Genomic DNA, 20,295 nt, shown 5'->3' with positions numbered 1-20,295 from the left:
ACCAGACCTTGGATGAGTCAGTTGGCCTCCTGGGGCCTGCATTCTCCCTTCTGTAAAGCAAGGGGTCAGATCAGATGGACTTAAGAAGCCATCCAGCTCTGACCATCTGTGATGATAATGTCAAAAACCCGGTGGGGAGAAGACGTGGCCTGGTCTGAGCCCCCCTCCCTCTTCTTCCTGTGAAATGGGATCAGAGCGGCCTGACTACACTGGGCTACATGAGGACTGACCTCCACAAGCGCCCAGAACGTAGCCAGTGAACCAGAAGTGGCTGCAGCTTACCTCTCTAGGACCTGAGGTCAGGCAGGTGTCCGAGCGGGGGGCGCAGGCAGCCACGTGTCCAGGAGCCCAGGCGGCTTGGCTGTTGTAGCCTGTTCCAGCTAACCAGAGAAAGTGACCTGGAGAAAAAGAAAGGGAAAAAGATGTGGCGGGAGGGAAAGTCCACCCCCCTTCCCTACCTCAGGCCTAAGATCTTGGGCTACTCCCAGCTGGGTCGAGTCCCTGGGTCCCACACAGGACCCACCCACCCCTGGGACAGAAGCCTGTTCTTCTCAGCTGCTCAGGACTGTGCCCCTAATAAATATTTGACTTTCTCATCGTGGTTTTGATACCCAAACTTTGAGTCACACGCTGCTAAAAGTACGGGCCAGGCAGAGAGGCACCATGGGGGCTTGGCTGGTGCAGGGGTAGACTCAGGGACCTGTCATCCAGGGAGGGAGGGGCCGTGGCAGCTACCCCAGGAGACTGGTGTGAGCGTCCAGCCTCGCCCTGCCGGACCCTGGGTGAGGGACGCAGCCTCTCTGTGCCTCAGGCTGGTCCTCTGAAGATGAGGATTGAGTGACTGCCCTGCCCTCCTCCCCAGGAGCCCCCAGGGCACAGGCTTTGAGACCAGATGGCCTGGGGGTCCAATCCTGGCTGTGCCCTGAATGGGATGTATGTGTGGTCTTGGGCAAACGAGGGACTGGCCCTCTCTAGGCCTTAGTTTCCTCCGCTGTGATGTGGGAATAAGAAGAAAAGGAGAGAATCCCCAGGGCCTGGCAGCAGACTCAAACCCTTTGCCTGCCCCCCATCTCCCCCAGAGGGCAGGACCCCTTTCCCCACACCCACACCCACACCCACAAAGGGATAAGAGGTTCCCCAGCCCATCCCTCGCATCTTCACAGATGAAGCTTCTCCCCAACGCCCACCCCTCCTCACCTGACTCCTGCCCAACGCCCCCAACCCCAAAGGCTGGCGCCATTGCCACTGTGGGCCATGGCCCCACAAGCATTCCTGCAGGTGCAGCTGCTTCCACTAACACTCATAAAATAGGAAGAAACAAAGCAATTAAAAATTCCAGTAAAATTTAAAACCCACCGCTGGCCACACAGCAGATTCAATTACAGAGCTGTTGCTGAGCACAGCCCCGGGGATGGAGGGATGGTCCAGGGCCACCCCTGCCTCGGAACCGAGCCCAGGAGAGGAGAGGCGCTCAGAGGTGACGGCCAGGACAGGCCCGGGTGGAGTTAGACTCCTTTTACGACTGAATGAATAAAAATAAGCTCTTAGCAAACTAGGACGGCAGGCAACTTCCTTCTTCTATTACAGAGGATACAGCCACAATCCACCACAAACCAACCCAAGGGTTGATAAAATCAGAGGGGGACAGAGACCCAAATCACTGCCTTCCCACACGGTACAGAGGTCCTGGCCATCTCAGTAAGACAGGGGATAATAAATAACAAGTTTTAAGGATTAGAAAGAAGTCAGACTGTCTGCATAGAAACCTCAAGAGAACAAGAATTCAGCAAGATTTGCAGACAGAACATCAACATACAATACATAAAATAGATAACCAACAAGGAGCTACTGTACAGCACAGGGAACTATACTCAATATCTTATAATAACCTATAACAGAAAAGAATCTAAAAGAGAATATATATGTATATATATACACACACGCATAACTGAATCACTTTGCTGTACACCTGAAACTAACACAACATTGTAAATCAACTACATTTCAACAAAGTTTTTAAAAAATAAAAGTGGAATAATAGAAAAAAATTTAAAAAAAAATATCAACATACAAATGCAATTTCATTCCTCTATGGCAGAAGTGGGCAAACTTTTGTAAAGAGCCGATATTCGGCCTTGCAGGCCATACAGTGTCTATTGTAACTACTCAGCTCCGCGGCATTGTGGTGCAAAAACTGCCACAGACACAGAGAAATGAGTGTGCATGGCTGGGTTCCAATAAAATTTTATTTACAAACGCAGGTTGCACACCACATTTGGCCTGCAGGTGGTAGTTTGCCAGCTCTGCATCTATAACAAAGAGTTGGAAAATATGTATTAAAAAGATACTATTTCAGTCGGGGGTGGGGACAGTTTTACATGTATGGTAACAGGGACTATACAACTCACCCATTAAAAGTATACTAGTGAATTCTTTTTAGCATAAATTCACAGTTGTCCAACCGTCACCAATTATTAACTTCCAGACCATTTTCTCCTCACCCCCAAAAGAAACCCCATACCCAACAGCAGTCACTGCCCAGCTACCTCTCAGCCCCCTCACAGCCCTAGGCAACCACTAAACTACTTTCTGTCTCTCTAGATTTACTGACTTTGGATATTTCATATAAATGAAATCATGTAATATGTGGCCTTTTATGTATGGCTTTTTTAACTTAATGTTTTCAAGGTTCACGTTGTAGCATTCACCAGTACTTCATCCTTATTAGGGCTGAATAATATTCCATTGTATGAATATGCCATGTTTTGTTTATCTACGTATCAACTGATGGACATTTGGGTCATCTCCCCATTTTTGGCAATTATGAATAATGCTATGAACATTTGTATATAATTTTCAGTGTGGGCGTATGTTTTCATTTCTCCTGCATATGCACCTAGGAGCGGAATTGCTGGGTCACATGGTAATTGTTTGCTTACTTTTTTGAGGACCTGCCAAATTGGTTTCCAGAGCAGCTGCGCCATTTGACATTCCCACCAGCAGTGCATGAGGGTTCCAGTGTCTCCACATCTTACCAAAACTTGTCATCTTTTTGATTCCAGCCATCCTAGTGCATATGAAGTGGTATGACTGTAGTTTTGATTTGCATTTCCCTAATGGCTAAGGATGTTGAGCATCTTTTTATGTGCATATAGGCCTTTGTATATCTTCTTTGAAGAAATGTCTATTCTGCTCTTTTGCCCATTTTTAAATTGGGCTGTCTTTTAATTAAGTTGTAAACGTTCTTTATATATTCTAGATACAAGTTCCTTATCAGATTCATGATTCACAAATATTTTCTCCCATTCTAGGGTTGCCTTTTTCACTTTCTTCATGGTGTCCTTTGAAGTACAAAAGGTTTTAACTTTGATGAAGTAAAAATTTATTTTTTCACTTGTGCTTTTGGTGTTGTATCTAAAAAGGCTTTGCTTCACCCTACGTTAAGGAGGAAAATTTACTCCTATGTTTTTGCCTAAGAGTTTTCTAATTTTAGCTCTTACTTTTAGGTCTGTGATCCATTTTGAGTTAACTTTTGTGTATGGTGTGAAGAAAGGTCCAACTTCATTCTTTTGCATGTGGATATCTTGTTCCAGCACCATTTGTTGAAGAAACCAATCTTTCCCTATTGAATTGTTCGGCTCCCTCGGCAAAAATCAGTTTACCATAAATGTGAGGGCTTATTTCTGGATTCTCAGTTCTTTGGATCTACATGTTTTTCCTTATCCCAGTACCACACTGTCACGATTACTGTAGCTTTGTAGTAAGTCATGAAATCAGAAACTGTGAATCCTCCAACTTCGTTGTGTTTCAAGATTGTACTGGGTCTTCTGGGTCCCATGAATTTTAGGATCAGCTTGTGAATTTCTGCAAAGAAGCCCTCTGGGATTTTGATCGGTACTGTGTTGGATCTGTACACCAGTTTAGGGAATATTATCATCTTGATATTAAGTCTTCTAATCCATGAATGTCTGATGTCTTTCCATTTATTTAAATCTTTAATTTCTTTGAAAAAATTTTTTTCAGATTATAACTTTTGCTCTTTTGTTAAATTTACTTCTAAGTTTTATTTTTTGATGCTCTTGTATATGCAATCATTTTCTTAATTTTGTTTTGGACCGTTCATTGTGCATGTATAGAAATACAGTTGATTTCTGTATATTGATCCTGCAAACTTGCTGAACTTGTTTATTCTAATAGTGTTTTTAGTGAATTTCATAGGATTTTCTTTTTTTAATAAACTTGTTTATCTATTTATTTATTTTTGGCTGCATTGGGTCTTCGTTGCGGTGCGTGGGCTTCTCGTTGCAGTGACTTCTCTTGCTGTGGAGCATGGACTGTAGGCGTGCGGGCTTCAGTAGTTGTGGCACATGGGCTCAGTAGTTGTGGCTTGCAGGCTCTAGAGCACAGGCTTAGTAATTGTGGCGCACAGCCTTAGTTGCTCCGTGGCATGTGGGATCTTCCTGGACCAGGGCTTGAACCCGTTTCCCCTGCATTGGCAGGCGGATTCTTAACCACTGAGCCATCAGGGAAGCCCTCATATGATTTTCTATGTGCAAGATTATGTCATCTATGAAGAGGTAGTTTTACTTCTTGATTTTTATGTGAATGACTTTTATCTTTTTCTTGTCTAATCGCCCTGGCTAGAATCTTTAGTACAATGTTGAATAGAAGTGGCAATCTTACTCCTAATTTTTGAGGGAAGGCATTCGATCTTTTACCATTAAATGTGACATAATCTGTGGATTTTTCCTAAATACTCTTTCTCAAGTTGAGGAAGTTCCCTTCTATCCTAGTTTGTTGAATATTTTATCATGAAGGTGCCTTAGATTACATCAGATGCTTTTTTGCATCCACTGAGATGATCATGTGGTAGTTGTCCTTTATTCTATCTATATGGTGTATTACATTAATTGAGTTTTGGATGTTAAGCCAACTTTGTATTCCTGGGATAAGTCCCACTTGGTCATGGTGTATAATGCTTTTTATATATTACTGGATTAAGTTTGCTAGTATTCTGTTGATTTTTGCATGTACAGTCATGGTATCCATGGGAGATTGGCTCCAAGACTGCCCCCCGCCCCCCGGTGATGGATACAAAACTCCACAGATGTTCAAATCTCTTATATTGATACATAAAATGGCATAGTATTTGCGTATAATCTATCTTTTTTCTTTTTTTGGCCGCACCACGTGGCCTGTGGGATCTTAGTTCCCCGACCAGGGACTGAACCCCGGCCCTCGGCAGTGAAAGCGTGGGGTCCTAACCACTGTACCACCAGGGAATTCCCCTGCATATACTTCAGATCATCTCTAGATTACTTATACCTAGTACAATGTAAATACTATGTAAATAGTTGTAAAAATAATGTAAATGATATGTAGATGGTTGTAAATATGATGTAAATGCTATGAAAATAGTTGCTGGTGCACAGCAAATTCAAGTTTTGCTTTTTGGAATTTTTGGTCCTCGGTTGAATCCATGGATGCAGAACCTGTGGCTACGGAGGATCAAGTACATATTCATAAGTGATACTAGTCTATAGTTATTTTGTGGTGTCTTTGTCTGGTTTTGAGATTAGGGTAATACTGGCCTCACAGAATTAGTTTGCAAGTGTTCCCTCCTAGTCTCTTTTTTAGAAGAGTTTGTTTTTTAGAAGAAACTGGCAGAAATTGGCATTAATTCTTCTTTAAATGTTCTATAGAATTCAACAGTGAAGCCTTCTAGGCCTGGGCTTTTCTTTGTGGGTAAATGTTTTGATCACTAATTTAATCTCTTTATTTGTTATAGGTCTATTCAGATTTTCTATTTCTTCTTAAGTCAGTTTTGGTAGTTTGTGTCTATGTAGGAACTGTCCATTTTATCTAAGTTATGATACTATTACAATTTATTAAGGGACCTAAAATAAATTGATAAGAGAGGTAAATGACCTCTATGGAGAAAAATTTAAGTTTATATAATGACAGTTTTTAAAGACCAGAACAAACTTAGACATGTGTCCTGTGCATGGACAGAGATTCAATATGGAAAAAATTCAGTCCAATCCCTACATCCTGGCCATCCTGTGTATAACTTGAAAACCTGGTGTGGAAGTTGATAAGGAAAGAACAAAGGGCCAAGAATGGCCAATGCTTTTGACAAAGAGGTATAAGGACCAGGGACTTCTCTGGTGGTCCAGTGGCTAAGAATCTGCCTTCCAATGCAGGGGACAATCCCTGGTCGGGCAACTAAGATCCCACATGCCGCCGGACAGCTAAGCCCACGCACCACAACCACCGAGCCCACGCGCTGCAACGCAAGATCCCGTGTGCCGCAACTAAGACCCAACTCAGCCAAATAAATAATAATAATTAAAAAAAAAACTATAAGGGCCAGTACTGCCATGGTTTAAGGCTGAAACCGTGGGACTAACAAAGGGAAAGCGGGGACCAGGGGACGGAGCAGAGCACCTAGAAACAGATCCGCACCAGCAGCTCCGTCTAGGGTGAACCGGGTCCTGCAGGTCACTGGGGATGAGTATGCAGCGCTGGGACAACTGGTTGTCCATATGGAGTAAATGACATTGGAGCCTTACCCAACACCATACAGCAACAGGAATTCTAGGCAGACCAAAAAACCATGGAAAACAGATAGCATTCTTTGAAGAAAATGACAGAGAACGTCATCCTCAGGATAGGAAGGATTTGAAAACTGAGAGGGGAAAAAAAGCACAAGTGAAAAGACGGGTTGGACCACGATAAAATTTAAAACTCAGCAAAATACACCAAAAAAAAGTCAAGATGAGCCCCCAGATTGAGAGAGGATGTCTTCAGCACTTAAAACGGACCAGTATCCAGAATAGAAAGCCACGATGTGGTGGCAGAAAGACAGCAACGGGGAGGGGCAGGGAGCCAATGGTGGGTGGGAGGGGGTGAGACTAAGGATTGGAGACAGAGACTGGAGGGGGGAGGGAAAGGATGGGGGGTCAGACCAGCATGGATGTGGACGGAGACAGACAGGAGTAGGAAAATGGCCAAAAGGAGGGAGAGATGAAGCAGCAGATCCAAAGGGCAAAGACAGCCGCCATGAAGACAGAGGGACAGGGCCTTCCCTGGTGGTCCGGTGGTTAAGACTCCGAGCTTCCACCGCAGGGGGCGCAGGTTCAATCCCTGGTCGGGGAACTAAGATCCCATGTGCATCATGGCCAATGCAGCAGGGTGAGACGGGAACCCAGGCAAAGCCCAGGGCGGGGGATGGACATTGCTGGGTCCTGGGAGAGAGTGAGGGGTGGGCTCCCAGAGACCGAGCCCAGTCAGGGAGCAGGTCAGGGAAACCGAGGTGCAGGAAAGTCAGACTGGGGAGGGACTGAAGTACTCCCACACCTGCCTACAGGGAGGGACACCTTGGCCACCGCAGGGCTCCAGCTGGAGCTCCAGAAGTGGGGAAGGAGGATGTAGACACGGGTATGTGTGTCTGCGAACACCTGCCAGTCTCTGCATGTGCAGGACGTCCCTGAATATCTGGGCACACGTGGCTCACATGTGTGACCCTAGGCATCTGAGCATCTGTGTGAGCTTGGATATGTGTACACACACATGCTTAGAGAACGAGAGGACCCTTTGTGCGGCGCCCAATGACCACCACTACCTTGTACTGCCTGCTCTGGCACAGAAAGAGCTAGAAGGCAGGCAGCCAGCCTTCTCTGAGCACCACTAGGTACCAGGCCTTCTGACACACATCCTCTCATTTAATCCTCACTCCGTCCCCTTAGGAGAAATGGCGGCCAGGGAGCTGGGGTCACTCCCCTACCCTCAGCTGGTAGTTGGGGCACCTGGAGTGACACCCGGGCCTGACCTCCAAGGCCCTGGGGCTGCCACGGGGGCAGTGGGCTGGGGGCAGGTCGGGGTGGCTGGCCGCCGCCCTGCCCCTCCCTGCCTCCCTCCCAGCAGAGGCCAGAGAACAGCTGCGTCTGCCCCGGCCCAGCGCCTTCCCCTGCCCCACTCCGGGGCAGCCTCATTAGGGATTCTGCTGGTGCCACCGGCTAATTAGTGTCACGTTAATTGAGCATTCAGAAGGCTGCCACCTCCAAGGGCAGAGTGTCAGCAGCAAAGGGGAATGCAGATACGGGCTGCTTCTCCCGGGGGGCTGGGGCCAGGCCCCAGGCCCAGGGACCCCTCCTGTCCTGGACACCCCACCCCAGCCCCGTTTCAACACAGATCATGTCCACTTCCTGAGCCTTAGGGAGGAGGTGATAGGCAAAATCTGTGACAACATGAGAAGGAAATGGCATACTCATCAAACACCTGCTGTGCTCCCACGCCCGGCACACCTTTCATTCTCCCACCCCTCCTCTAGGAAAGCTACAGTTATCAACAGCTCCATTTTACAGTCAGAAAGTCTGAGGTCCACCAAGGAAACAACTTCGCCGGGGCGGGGTTGGTGGGGATGTCCAGTGACTCAGCAGGAAGCTGCACTCAGCCACACAGGGACTGGCGTCTGGCTGGTAGGTGCCTGGGGGCACCTGGGGCTGCCACCGGGGCAGCACAGAGAAGCCCGGAGCGTGGGAGCAGGAATCCTGGGCTGGTGTCCTGCCCTGGCCACCCCTCCCACCTCCACCTGCCCCCTGATGGGCAGGTACCACGTGCCTGCCCGTACAGAGTATCACGCTGACTTCGGCAATCCCTGATGCGCCCGCCCCTTCAGCCCCTTACAGACGAGAAACTGAGGCTCACGTCCAGCGGCTGCCCCAGGTCACCCCCAGCAAGTGGCTGAGCTGGGCGTCAAAAGGCCATGGCCTGCCTCCATTCGGAATCCGAGCTGCTCACCTCTCCCCGGTCTCACCCCTCCACCCACGCTCCCCCTCCAGCTTCTGGAAGGTAGGGTGCCACCGAGGCCCGCTCTCCTGTCTCCCTGTGGCAACATTAAATCCCACTCAAAGGGCTGCTTTTAATTGGCTTAATGTACTCGTTAATAACTGCGTCTATTTAACACACCTGTAAGAGGCCCATAACATTAACTTAACGACAGCGACAGCTTGCCTGCACCGCCAGCTAGCCAGGCAGCCTTTCACATTTCCCGACAAGGCTTTCACAGGGGCCATGGAGGGTGGGCAGGGGGCAGGGGCAGCCCAGTTCATGGGGGGAGATTCGCTAGACCCCGCACCGTCATGCAATGCTCCCCGGGCACCTGCCATGGTTCCACACATTCTTTTAGGCATCAGGGTGCTGAGAAGGAGCAAGGCCCGCCCTCAAACAACTCCAAATCCAGCCCAGGAGACAAGCCAACAGCTACAGCGGGGGAGTGCTGGGGGGCAGGCAGGGAAGGCTGCCTGGATGGGGGCCGGGGGGTGTGTCTCAGACCAGGAGGGTCAGAGCAGCAGACCAGGGGGTGTAAGCAACACCTCTTCTTCATCCTCTCGGCACCTACTGCGTGCTGGGCACTGCATGGACAATTCCACCCCACCCCAGGTTCACCCTTCCAGATCAGGTACTGGAGGGGACCCAGAGATGGGGCACTTCTCCTCGGGGTGTGGGGCGGGGGAGACAGATGGACACAGACTAGACGAGCAGGGTGTCCAGGCCATCGGCATCAACCTGAGAGAATCAGTCCAGCCATGGTGTCCACGGTGCCCAGTGATTGAGAGCAGGGGCCCAGGGCACCGATGCCCGGAGCTCCAATACTGGCTCACAAATTGTTTCTCTGCCACCAGAGGTCTCAAACTGGCAGCCCACGAGCCACAACCTGCCCACCAGGTGTGTGGTGTCTCCTGCTGGTGTCTGAACACTGTTTCAAAAGAGAACACCTCTGGGGACTTCCCTGGGGGTCCAGTGGTTAAGACTCTGCGCTTCTAATGCAGAGGGGGTGCGGGTTCAGTCCCTGGTCAGGGAAGTAAGATCCCACATGCCGCGGGGCCAAAAAAATATAAAACAAAGAACCAAAAGAGAACACCTCAGGGCAGGGCACGCCTTCCCCGCCCACCTCCGCCCTTGCCCCACCTGGGCTCTGGCTCCTTGGCAGCCCACCTGTCCGCCAGCAGTCAGCAAACCACGCAGGGATCTGCGTCTGCAACCCTCACCCATGTCCTGTCCCTTGAATGCCTATCCTCCTCTTCTGGAACCCAGGGCCCACCTCCCGGGGCCTCCACGGGGCTGGCAGAGGGGTGAGACCCGGGTTTTGGGGCGATGCCGGACCCAGAGGTGGCACTCAACAGAGGGGGGCGGTCAGCGTGTACAGGAGGCCCGGGGACACCGTGCAGGCGTCCAGGGGTCTGTGGGGGGGGGGCGCTGCAGAGGGAGGTCAAGGCCAGGTGGCCTGAATGCCACCCTGAGCAGCTAAGACGTCACGCAAATGGGGGGCTCACGGGAGGATTTTACAGAGAAAGGCAAGGCAGCTGGGGGCCTGGAGGCGGTGAAGGGGCTTTAGTGAATTCATCACCAACAACCTTGGCGCCCACTGAAGGCAGGCACCCCTTCCAGTGTTCACAAAAACTCTCGAAGTCTCAGCAACAGCAGTATCATCCCCATTTTACACGAGAGAAAACCGAGGCTCAGAAGGGGCAGCGGCCTGCCTAGGGCCACACAGCCCGTGTGTGGCACAGCTGGGATCTGACCGTGATTCCTTCTCAAAAGGCTGCCGACCACCCTCTGTGCTCTGCCCAGGAGCAGACGCTGCCCGATGACATGGGGAGCCGGGGAGCCTCAGGCTGCTCAAGGCCAGGGGCAGTGGAGGATGCTTTGAAGCAGACATCAAAGGCAGCATCCTGGGAGGAACCGGAGCCTGTGCCTGTCCCCCACCCTAAAGCAATACTCAGGTGTAGCTGGCCACCGGTAATTACAGAAAAGCACAGAGAAGAAATAAAATGCCTCCTTCCCAGGCCATCCCCTGTTGGCATCCAGGGCTTTTTTCCTTCAAGTGTTGGTTCGAGAGGGAAGGAGGAAGACAGACAGCCCCCTTTGTGACCTCTTTCCGCATCCCTGTACTGTACCCGCTTCCCGGCATCATCAGAGCCTTCCAACACCCTAAGCGTTATTGCCCGGCGAGGTGTGTTTCTGCTGGGGGCCTCCTGGGTGCTGTGTCTCATAGGGACAGTCAGGCTGCTCCCGGGATGACTTCTTCCTGTTTCCCACCCAGTAGCCTTAGGGGTCCCATTAAAACCCACATCAGGTCACGTCCCTCCTCTGCTCCCAACCCTCCCCCGTGGAGCAAAGCCCAGGTCCTCTCAATGGCCCCAAGGCCCAGCCCGTTTGCTCTGTGCGCCCCCTGCCTCTCCGGTCCATCTCCTACGACCTTCCCCCGCCGACCTTCCCCCGCCGGCCCCGCTGCGCCAGGCGCGCCCATCCACTTCCCGCAGCCTCTGCTGCCGGGACCGCTCTCCCATCAGACGTCCACGCGGCTCACTCCCGCACCTCCTTCCGCGGTCCTGAAGAGCTGCTTTATCAGAGAAGCCTCTGCGCTGACTGCCGTGTCCGAACGGGGTGCCCTTCCATCCCATCCCTCTCCGTCCCCCACGCCCTGCTGTCCCGATGACTACGGCTGCGTAACAAATCACCCCAAAGCTCAGCGGCCTCACACAGCTCTGTCGTATGCTCAGGACTATAGACAGGGCACCGTGGGGCGGTGTCTCTGCTCCGTGATGTCATTGGGAATGGGGTTGGGGGAGGGGGCCTTGCGGGAAGACCCGGGCCGGGGCTGGAATCTTCCGAAGGCCTGCTCCCTCACGCATCGGGTGGTGGGTGCGGGCCGTTGGCTAAAACACCCACACGTGGCCTCTCCACGTGGCCTGGGCTTCCCAGAACATGATGGCGGGGATGGACATGACTCCAGGGATGGACCTCCTGAGAGACAGATCCACCTGGAGCTCCAGGCGGCAGCCATACGCCCTCAGGACTGAGCCGTGATAGTCACCAGCACCACTTCTGCTGCGTTCTAATCAGTAGAATCGAGCCGCTTAGTTAGTTCATGTTTAAGTAAAGGAAAATTAGCCTCCGCTATTTGTGGATTGAACGCCAAAGAATTGTGGACATAAACTACGACACCTGCTCTCTCCTTGTTTGCGGGGCCTGTCGCTGCCGGACGCATTACACGTTATTGTCTGTCTCCCCCGACTAGATGGCAGCTCCGAGAGGGTGGGGACTTTGGTGTGCTTTGACCGCTGCTCGTCTCCAAGCCCAGGACGGTGCCTGCACATAGGCGGGCTCAGGAGACACCCGGGGGATGCGGGCTTGCGGGGAGGTGTCTCTCCACGGGGCTGTCTCTGGCTTTGTCCCTCCCAGGACCAACTCTCCCAAGTGTCGTGACTGGCGGTGAACAGGGGCTCCCAGGCTGGACGGGTCCTTCTAGCCACAGCCTCGTCATTCCTTCAGTGCTACATTCCTGAGTTCCTACTCCGTGTCCTGTGGGCAGTGGGGACAGCACTGAACAAGCCAGCTCAGGGAGCCCGGGCTACTGGGACAGCAGGACAAGCCCAGGGCAGTCGGAATCTGCCGTGGTGCCTGCAGCGATGCACCAGGCGCCGATGGAACCTTCGCTGGGGTGCCCTGGCCAACACGGGGAACCAGGCAAGGTGGGCCCTGGGGCTCCCCAGGGGGCCCACAGGGCCACGGGTCCTCTCCTCTGCCCATTAACCCCGTGAGCGCTGCCCCCCATCCTTGCCACTGCGTAGAAGCCCGCCGCAAACAGCTGGCTTGGCTGGTTCCTTCATGTGAGGCCTTTTTGGTCATGACATTTGCCAAAATGGGGCTGTGCAACTGCACTGAACACTGGTGGTGGTGCCCACCTCCGGGGGAGGGTCAGGAGCCTTTGCCCAGCGGGACTCGGGGGCCCAGCCTGGCCCGAGTGGCCAGAGACACCCCCCCAAGCCAGGGCCACTGTACGCTGGTGGACAAGGCTGGGGTTGAGGCCCCCGGGGTGGCTCAGCAGAAAGCCCTTCAGGAACAAGGGAGACGGTAGAGGCCGCAGATGCAAAGGCTCACAGGGGTGCAGCAATCAAGCCAGGTTTGGAACAGGGTGACCCTGGTACACGCCCACCCAGAGACAAGCACGTGTCCAGGGGAGGCCTGCCGAGGGCCACCAGCCGGCAGTCTCCGGGAGCCGAGGGCAGCCATGAGAGCTGCCCGGCCACGTGTCCTCTGATGGGTCACTTCCTGCCTCTCTGAGCCTCCGGGCTGACTCTATAGTCCCTCCTCAGGACTGTCTGCCTCCTAATTCTAAGGAGGAAGAGGGGGAGCCTCCTGAGCCTCCTGGCTTCAGCCGGGGCCTGCCTTGGGGTGCAGGTGAGGTGATGATGACATGGAAGGCAAATCCCAGCTCAGCCCCTCCCCGGCTGTGTGTTCTCGGGAAGCTTCCATTTCCTCCTCTGTAAAATGGGGGCCTGGATTAGTTATCTACTGCTGTGTAGCAAGTTGCTCCAAAACTTAGTGGCTTAAAGCATCAGTAATCACGTACCATCTCTCACGGTTTCCGTGGATCAGGAGCTCAGGAGCCACCTAGCCAGTAGCTCCGCTCCGTGTCTCTCGTGAGGCTGTAGGCGGATGTTGGCAGGGGCTGCAGTCCTCTGGAGGCTGGACCAGGGCTGGAAGACCTGCCTCCGAGAAGGTGCATGTGGCCCTCTATGGGGGCCTCCCCCTCGGCTGCTCCGGCATCCTCACAGGCGGCTGCTTCCCCAGAGCAAGTGATCCAAGAGGGGAGGAGGCCACAGAGCCTTTCGCGACCCTGCCCTGGAAGTCACACTCCTTCACTTCCACGGTATCTTACAGGTCACACAGGTCAGCCCCGTGTGGAGTGGAAGGGCGTGAACAGCAGGAGGTGAGAAGCACTGGGGTCGGGGACAGATCTTGGAGGCTGCCTGCCAAATGCCACAACTTGTCTGCTTCCTTATCTGTAAAATGGGACCACCTCCCACCTCTCGGAGCTGTCAGGTGCTCCAGACGAGGCGTGGAGAAAAGCTGTAGGCACGGGGCCTCACATATACTAAGCGCTCACCACAGGACAGCCTCTGTGTCACAGCACCACTGTCGGCTCCAACAAACTGGCGGACCAACCCACCCTGGCTGAGCCCTGTTGACCAGCAGAGGGGCCAGATGGGCCCCTTCTTTCAATGAATGGAAACTAGTAACAGGCATTGCTCTTGTTTTTTTTCTTCTTAAGGTTTTAAACATCTAATTTATTCCATCCATTAGATAGATTTTGTAGATTTAATCATTTTCACAGTTGGTGGCTCATTGGATACTCGAGATAAACTCCGAATGAAAGTATAATGGTGAGGACAAATGAGTTTTCACACCGCAATGGCAGAAACTTGCTTGGGAAGAGAGTTTAAGAGGAACAAAAATACATACAGATATAATTTTTTTCCCCCGGCAGCCGCTTTTGCTGACTATAGTAGGTTACCACAGTTAATTTCACCAGTTTTGTTCATCTGTAAAATTGCATAAAAGTGACATTTTTGTGCTCATTATAGCAACTGCTGATTTATGGCTGGTAAATGAAGAGCTGGTCCCTTTTTTGCGGGACTCTCCAAGCGGCGCTAAGTGCCCATGAAATTGCTTGTATAATGTAGTTTAAATCCAATCTCGGAGAAAGATTCCCCCGTTGGCCAAAGTGACATTTCCATTCTCCACACCGAGTTTATTTTAGGCCACTTAGGAGGGGGGCTGCCCCAGGCAGGGTCAGGATGGGAGGCCTGGGGTCAGCTCCACCCACCTGGCCCAGGTTAGGCCACATGGATGGAGGGGAACTGCCCCAGCCTCCTTGGGGTACTCTGTGCCGCCAGCCTCTTCCCTCCCCACTGTCCTGCCCAGGTCAGACCACATCCCTGCGCCTCAGGGCAGAGAAGAATGGTCTTCCTAACGCAGGCCTGCCCTGCCCCTCACCTGCTTAGAACCTTCCACAGCTGCCAATGCCTTGGGCGAGGGCTCCCAACACAGCAGTGCAGACACTAGGGGCCTGACAGGTCCTTGTGGTGGGGTCTTTGTCCTGTGCATCGCAGGATGTTTAGCAGCATCCCTGACCCGTACCCACTAACTGCCGTAGAACCCTCTCTGCAAGCTATGACAACCGGACTCGTCTGTGGATGTCAACAGTGTGCCCTGGGGACAGAACCACTGAGAACCACTGCCCCACAGCGAAGAGGCCCTGCTCTGGCCCGACACCCTCCTGAGCTGCCTGTCGTGGTCTTTCCTCCCCTGCATGCCTGCTCTGGGCTTCTGCTTTTATTCTGGTTTATAGTTCCCACTGGGACAGGCTTCCTCACCTCTGGACCTTTGCCTGTGCAGTTTCTTCTGCTGAAATACGTTTCTCTCCTCCCTCCTCGCTCCTTTCACCATTGCCTTTAGCAGGGATGCTCTTTCTTCCAGAAAGCTGCCTCTGAAGCCCTGGGGGTGAGGCTCCCCCATCACGGCATGCATTTCGCTCAGATTGGCTCTAAGTCCACAAGGGAGTCAGGGGTGAAGCTCGGGAAGGAGGGGATGTGGTGGGAAGGCCTAAGGAAGGTGGTGGGGTCTGCACTGTGTCCCGGCCACAATGCCAGGCCCACCCATGCACAAGCCCTACCCCTCCCTCTCCCAGGAAGACCCTTGTGCCAGGCAGATGGGAAGGGTCTTAACACACAGAGACCCACTTCTGCTAACGCTCCACCGCACGACTCATGAAAGCCTCACAGCCATCCTGGGAGGTAGTGTTAGCAGCAGTATAACCCCATTTTAGATGAGGAAACTGAGGCTCAGAGCGGTGAACACCCCCCCCACACCACCGCAGGAGTCACTGTTGGGTCCCAGGGGTGCCCACAGGGCCGAGAGGAAGGCAGTGCACCATGAGACCTTGTAGGGTCCTCCTCACCCAAGGGCCCAGCCAGGTCACGATCTCCCATCACCTACTGTTTGTCTCACCCCCTGCTCGGCCCCTTGGCACAGACATTCTTTGAGGCCACCCTGCAGATCTGCCACAGTCCTTATTCCCATTCTACAAGTGGGGAAACTGAGGCTCGGCCAGGCCAACAACTTGCCCAGGGCCACACAGCCCTGCAACCAGGCAGGACTCCACCTAGGCAGCCAGCTCCAAAGCCCAGGGTCTCTCCATCTGCCCCACGCAGGCCTCCTGCTCCACTCCCCACCCCAGAGGGGGTCCTGGGCGGCACTGAGGAATGTCTTAGGACCAGGGAGGGGCTTTGGATGGGGAAAGGGGGTCTACCCACCGGCAACCCGCCTCCCCCACAGCAGGGCCTAGTTGTGCCCACTGACAGTGGGGACACTCAGCCTGTCACACAGAGTACACCCTTCAGGGAGTTCCCTGGCGGTCCAGTGGTTAGGACTCCGCGCTTTCACCGCCGAGGGCCCGGGTTCAATCCCTGGTCAGGGAACTGAGATGTCACAGGCTGTGCGGCGTGGCCAAAAAATAAATAAATAAAATAAAGTACACCCTTCAGCTGATGTGCTGACAGCTCACAAAAAGGCAGTGGCCACCACACAGGTCTTGCAGGTGACAGGCAGACCTGGGGAGGGGAGGGGAGGGGCAGCCAGTGGGGGCAAAACCCCTCCTTCCCGGCTGCCTGTTGGTTGAACAAGGGACGGTGAGCACCAGGATGAAAGCCACCTGTGGCAACTTGCCCAGCGCCAGGCCATGTAGCAACTCACTGAACCATCCGCGGGCCATTATCACCCCATGCTACAGATGAGGCGCCGAGAGGACACTAAAGGGGCGGAAGGAATGAACACCCACCAGAGCGGTGGTGTTGGGGTTGGCCAAAGAGGTCGTTCTGGTTTTTCCGTAAGACGGCACGGGAAAACCTGAACGAACTTTTTGGCCAACCCAATACAATGGACGACGGTACCAGGCAGGTGGAGTGGAGGGTTTAGAGCCCCCGTAACTCCCGTGCTGGGGGCGGGGTGGTGCGGGGAGCGCAGCTGGCACAGTCTCTTCGGCAAGTTGTTGGGCATTCTCTCCCGAAGCTGAACGTTCCCGTCTCTCCTTTGTCCCAGCAGTTCTGCTCCTGGGCCTATTCCCAGCAGGACTCACTGAATACGTGCCCCAGGGGCTGTCACGCTATTTGTATCAGCCCCAAACCAGAAATGACCCACATGCCATCAGCAGTGGGAAGGATGAGTAAACTGTGATGTAGTCACACTCAAACATCACACGGCCGTGAGAATGAACGGACCGCCACGTCCATGGCCACCCGGATGAACCTCGAAACATAACCTTAAGTGGTGGAGACCCGACAGTGCAAACGAGCATATGCACTGCAGGATCCCAGCTCACCTGTGCCAGGCCCAGGCACCACGAGTCCGCGCCGTTAGGAGCCAGGAGAGCCGTTCCCTTGGTGTGGGTACTGACTAGGAGGGGGCGCAGGGGCCCCTCTGGGGACTGGCACAGGCCTCTCCCCTGACCTAGGTGTCACACGAGTGTGTTCTGTTTGTGAAAGTGCAGCAAGCTTGTGATGTATGGTTTCCTTGAACGTACTTTACACTTTGATCCGAAGCTTAACGATTTAGAAAGAATGAATGAAGGAGCAAGTGACTGGATGGAAAAAGCGAGGGAGGGGTGGCTGGCGAGTCCTTCCGGGGACCGTGGCGGGCTGCGGCCTCCGGCCCTCCCCGGGTCGCAGGGTCGGCTCTCACCTGTGCTTCCTCCCCTCCCGTGTCCCCACAGGCGAGACGGTGGCCAGCTCCATGCATTCCTCCCGCTACCCGAGCCCGGCCGAGCTGGACGCCTACGCCGAGAAGGTGGCCAACAGCCCGCTCTCCATCAAGATCTTCCCCACCAACATCCGCGTGCCCCAGCACAAGCACCTCAGCCGCACCGTCAACGGCTACGACACCAGTGGCCAGCGCTACAGCCCCTACCCGCCGCATACGGCCGGCTACCAGGGCCTGCTCGCCGTCGTCAAGGCCGCCGTCTCCTCCTCCGGCGTGGCTGCGCCCCCCGGGCTCACCAAAAGCGTGCTCAAGAGCGCCGAGGGCAAGCGGACCAAGCTGTCGCCGGCCGCCGTCCAGGTGGGCATCGCGCCCTACCCGGCGCCCAGCACTCTGGGGCCCCTGGCCTACCCCAAGCCGCCCGAGGCGCCCGCCCCACCACCCGGCCTGCCCGCGGCCGCGGCCACCGCCGCCTCCGTCATCCCCCTGCCCGGCCGCGGCCTGCCCCTGCCGCCTTCCAACCTGCCCTCCATCCACAGCATCCTCTACCAGCTCAACCAGCAGTGCCAGGCCCCAGGCGCTGTGCCCGCCGCCTGCCAGGCCGTGGCCGTTCCCCACCCCAGCCCAGCCAAGCACGGCCCGGTGCCCAGCTTTCCCAGCCTGGCCTACCCGGCCACTGCTGGCCCACCCGACTGCCGGAAGGGCGCCGAGCTGGGCCAGGGAAGCACGCCGGCCTTGACGTTGGCTGGGGCCACCAAGCCCACAGGGTACGCAGACGGGGGCCTGGATTACCTGTTGTGGCCGCAGAAGCCGCCCCCGCCGCCGCCGCCCCAGCCACTGCGGGCCTACAGCGGCGGCACGGTGGCCAGCAAGTCCCCCGAGGCCTGTGGGGGGCGGGTATACGAGCGGGCCGGCGGGTCGCCCGTCAACTGCGGCGTGGGGCTGCCCACCAGCTTCACCGTGGGCCAGTACTTCGCCGCCCCCTGGAACAGCGTGCTGGTGACCCCCACCAGCGACTGCTACAATCCGGCAGCCGCGGCAGTGGCCGTGACCGAGCTGGGGCCGGGGACGGCCCGGGAGCTGGCGGGGCCCCCGGCGGAGACCCTCTCAGGCCTGCCCAGCAAGAGCGTGTGCAACACGGCCGTGCTGAGCAGCAGCCTCCAGTCACTGGAGTATCTCATCAACGACATCCGGCCCCCGTGCATCAAGGAGCAGATGCTGGGCAAGGGCTACGAGACGGTGGCTGTGCCCCGGCTGCTCGACCACCAGCACGCCCACATCCGCTTGCCCGTCTACAGATAAAGCCTGCCTGGCAGATGCACAGACGGACAGGGCGCCTAATGGGGAGGCAGGCCACAGAACAGGGTGGGCAGCACGCGGGGTGGGGGCGCCAGCCCCGCCTTGTGTCCGAGTGCCCATTGATGCCCACAGGGAAGCCAGGCTGGCTGCTGCCGGCTGCTGCTGACAGGGAGTGGCAAGGTGACCTCACTCGCCAAGGCCCCTCCCCACCGTCAGCTGCCCCAGGACACGCGGAGGGCCGGGGGTGGGGGGGGCAGCTGCCGACATCCACGCCTTCCTCCATCCAAGCTGGCAGAGGCAGGGAGAGAGAAACCACTTAAAACAGGAGCGGTTCTTTCCGGCTCTCCGGGAGAGGGGGTCAGACCACAGCGGGATGCAGAAGGAAATGTTAGGGTCTAGAGTCGGGGTGGGATCAGAGCGGCCCCCCGGGCTTAGACAGCTCCTCCCTCCACGAGCTCCCCAGTCTCCTGGAAAAAGAGCAGAGGGGGCCCAGAGGAAGTCATCGAGCCCACAGCGCCCTCACTGCTCTCTCCAGGCGAAGACCACTCGAATACAGGCTCCGGGGACTACAGGTCCCCCTGCTCCTCCTCTTCTAGACTCTTCCCCTCCCCACCATTCCTTCCCAACACAGAATCCCATCTCCATTCTCCAAACCCTGGACTACCACCTTCTCCCTTCCCTTCAGTACATCTTACAGGGCTTCTGGGCACAGCTGTGCAGGCTGTGTACTGCACAAGGCAACTCATCTGAGGAGACACCATTTGCATCCTAGACTTGTATATTTATGACAGAGTTTTCTGAATCTTGAGGAAGGGGCACCGTTTACCTATGTGCACAAAGGCGCCATAGGGGCTAACAATGTCAGAGGGACCAGACCCCGCCTCCTTCAGGGGTTCTCCTAGGAGCCAGTTCCGGGGGCAACCTGCTGGTTTTAATTGGGAGATCCAGTCCAACTCTTTTCCTGCAAGCCACCCTCCAAGGCCTGCCCCACACCATTCCGGGGGATAAGGCAGGCAGGGCGTCCCCCCCATTAAGTCTCCAAGGCCCGATTTCCCCAAGTCCTGGCCCCTCTGGCACTCCGGAAGCGGTACTGTATCTCTCTCCAAGGCCTGTTCAAGCACTAAGTGCATTTACAAATCTCTGAGAATGTTTTTTTTTTTATACTAAAATTGACCATTATATTCTACTGTGAGAAGTGCGGTCTGCACTATATTGTTTTAAAAACGAAGAGAAAGAAAAAAAAAAAAGGAAAACACAGATGGTGTCTCAGCTGTGGGGTGTTTTGCAGCTCGTTTCTGTTCGTTCTTCCTTCCTCCCCTTAGGATTAAAACGGGCTGTCTCCTCCCCTGCCGACTGGGCTTGGAGCCCTCGGAAGCAGGCCAGGAGGCTCCT

The 20,295-nt window shown here is 54.6% G+C and overlaps 1 protein-coding gene across 1 annotated transcript in view; it reads left to right on the top strand.

Annotated features, from left to right (window-relative positions):
* The window catches only part of FAM222A (family with sequence similarity 222 member A), a 54,976-nt gene extending 36,070 nt beyond the window's left edge, over positions 1-18,906 (top strand). The window contains exon 3 of the mRNA XM_060119531.1: positions 17,621-18,906. Within this exon, the coding sequence (XP_059975514.1) occupies positions 17,621-18,906 (1,286 nt within the window). The remainder of the gene's footprint in view (positions 1-17,620) is intronic.
* The last annotated feature ends 1,389 nt before the right edge of the window (positions 18,907-20,295 follow it).

This window comes from Mesoplodon densirostris, chromosome 15 (assembly GCF_025265405.1).
Source record: "Mesoplodon densirostris isolate mMesDen1 chromosome 15, mMesDen1 primary haplotype, whole genome shotgun sequence".
NCBI classification, from domain to species: domain Eukaryota; kingdom Metazoa; phylum Chordata; class Mammalia; order Artiodactyla; family Ziphiidae; genus Mesoplodon; species Mesoplodon densirostris.
The sequence above is the reverse complement of the archived record's forward strand: the minus strand, read 5'-3'. Positions and strand labels throughout refer to the sequence as shown.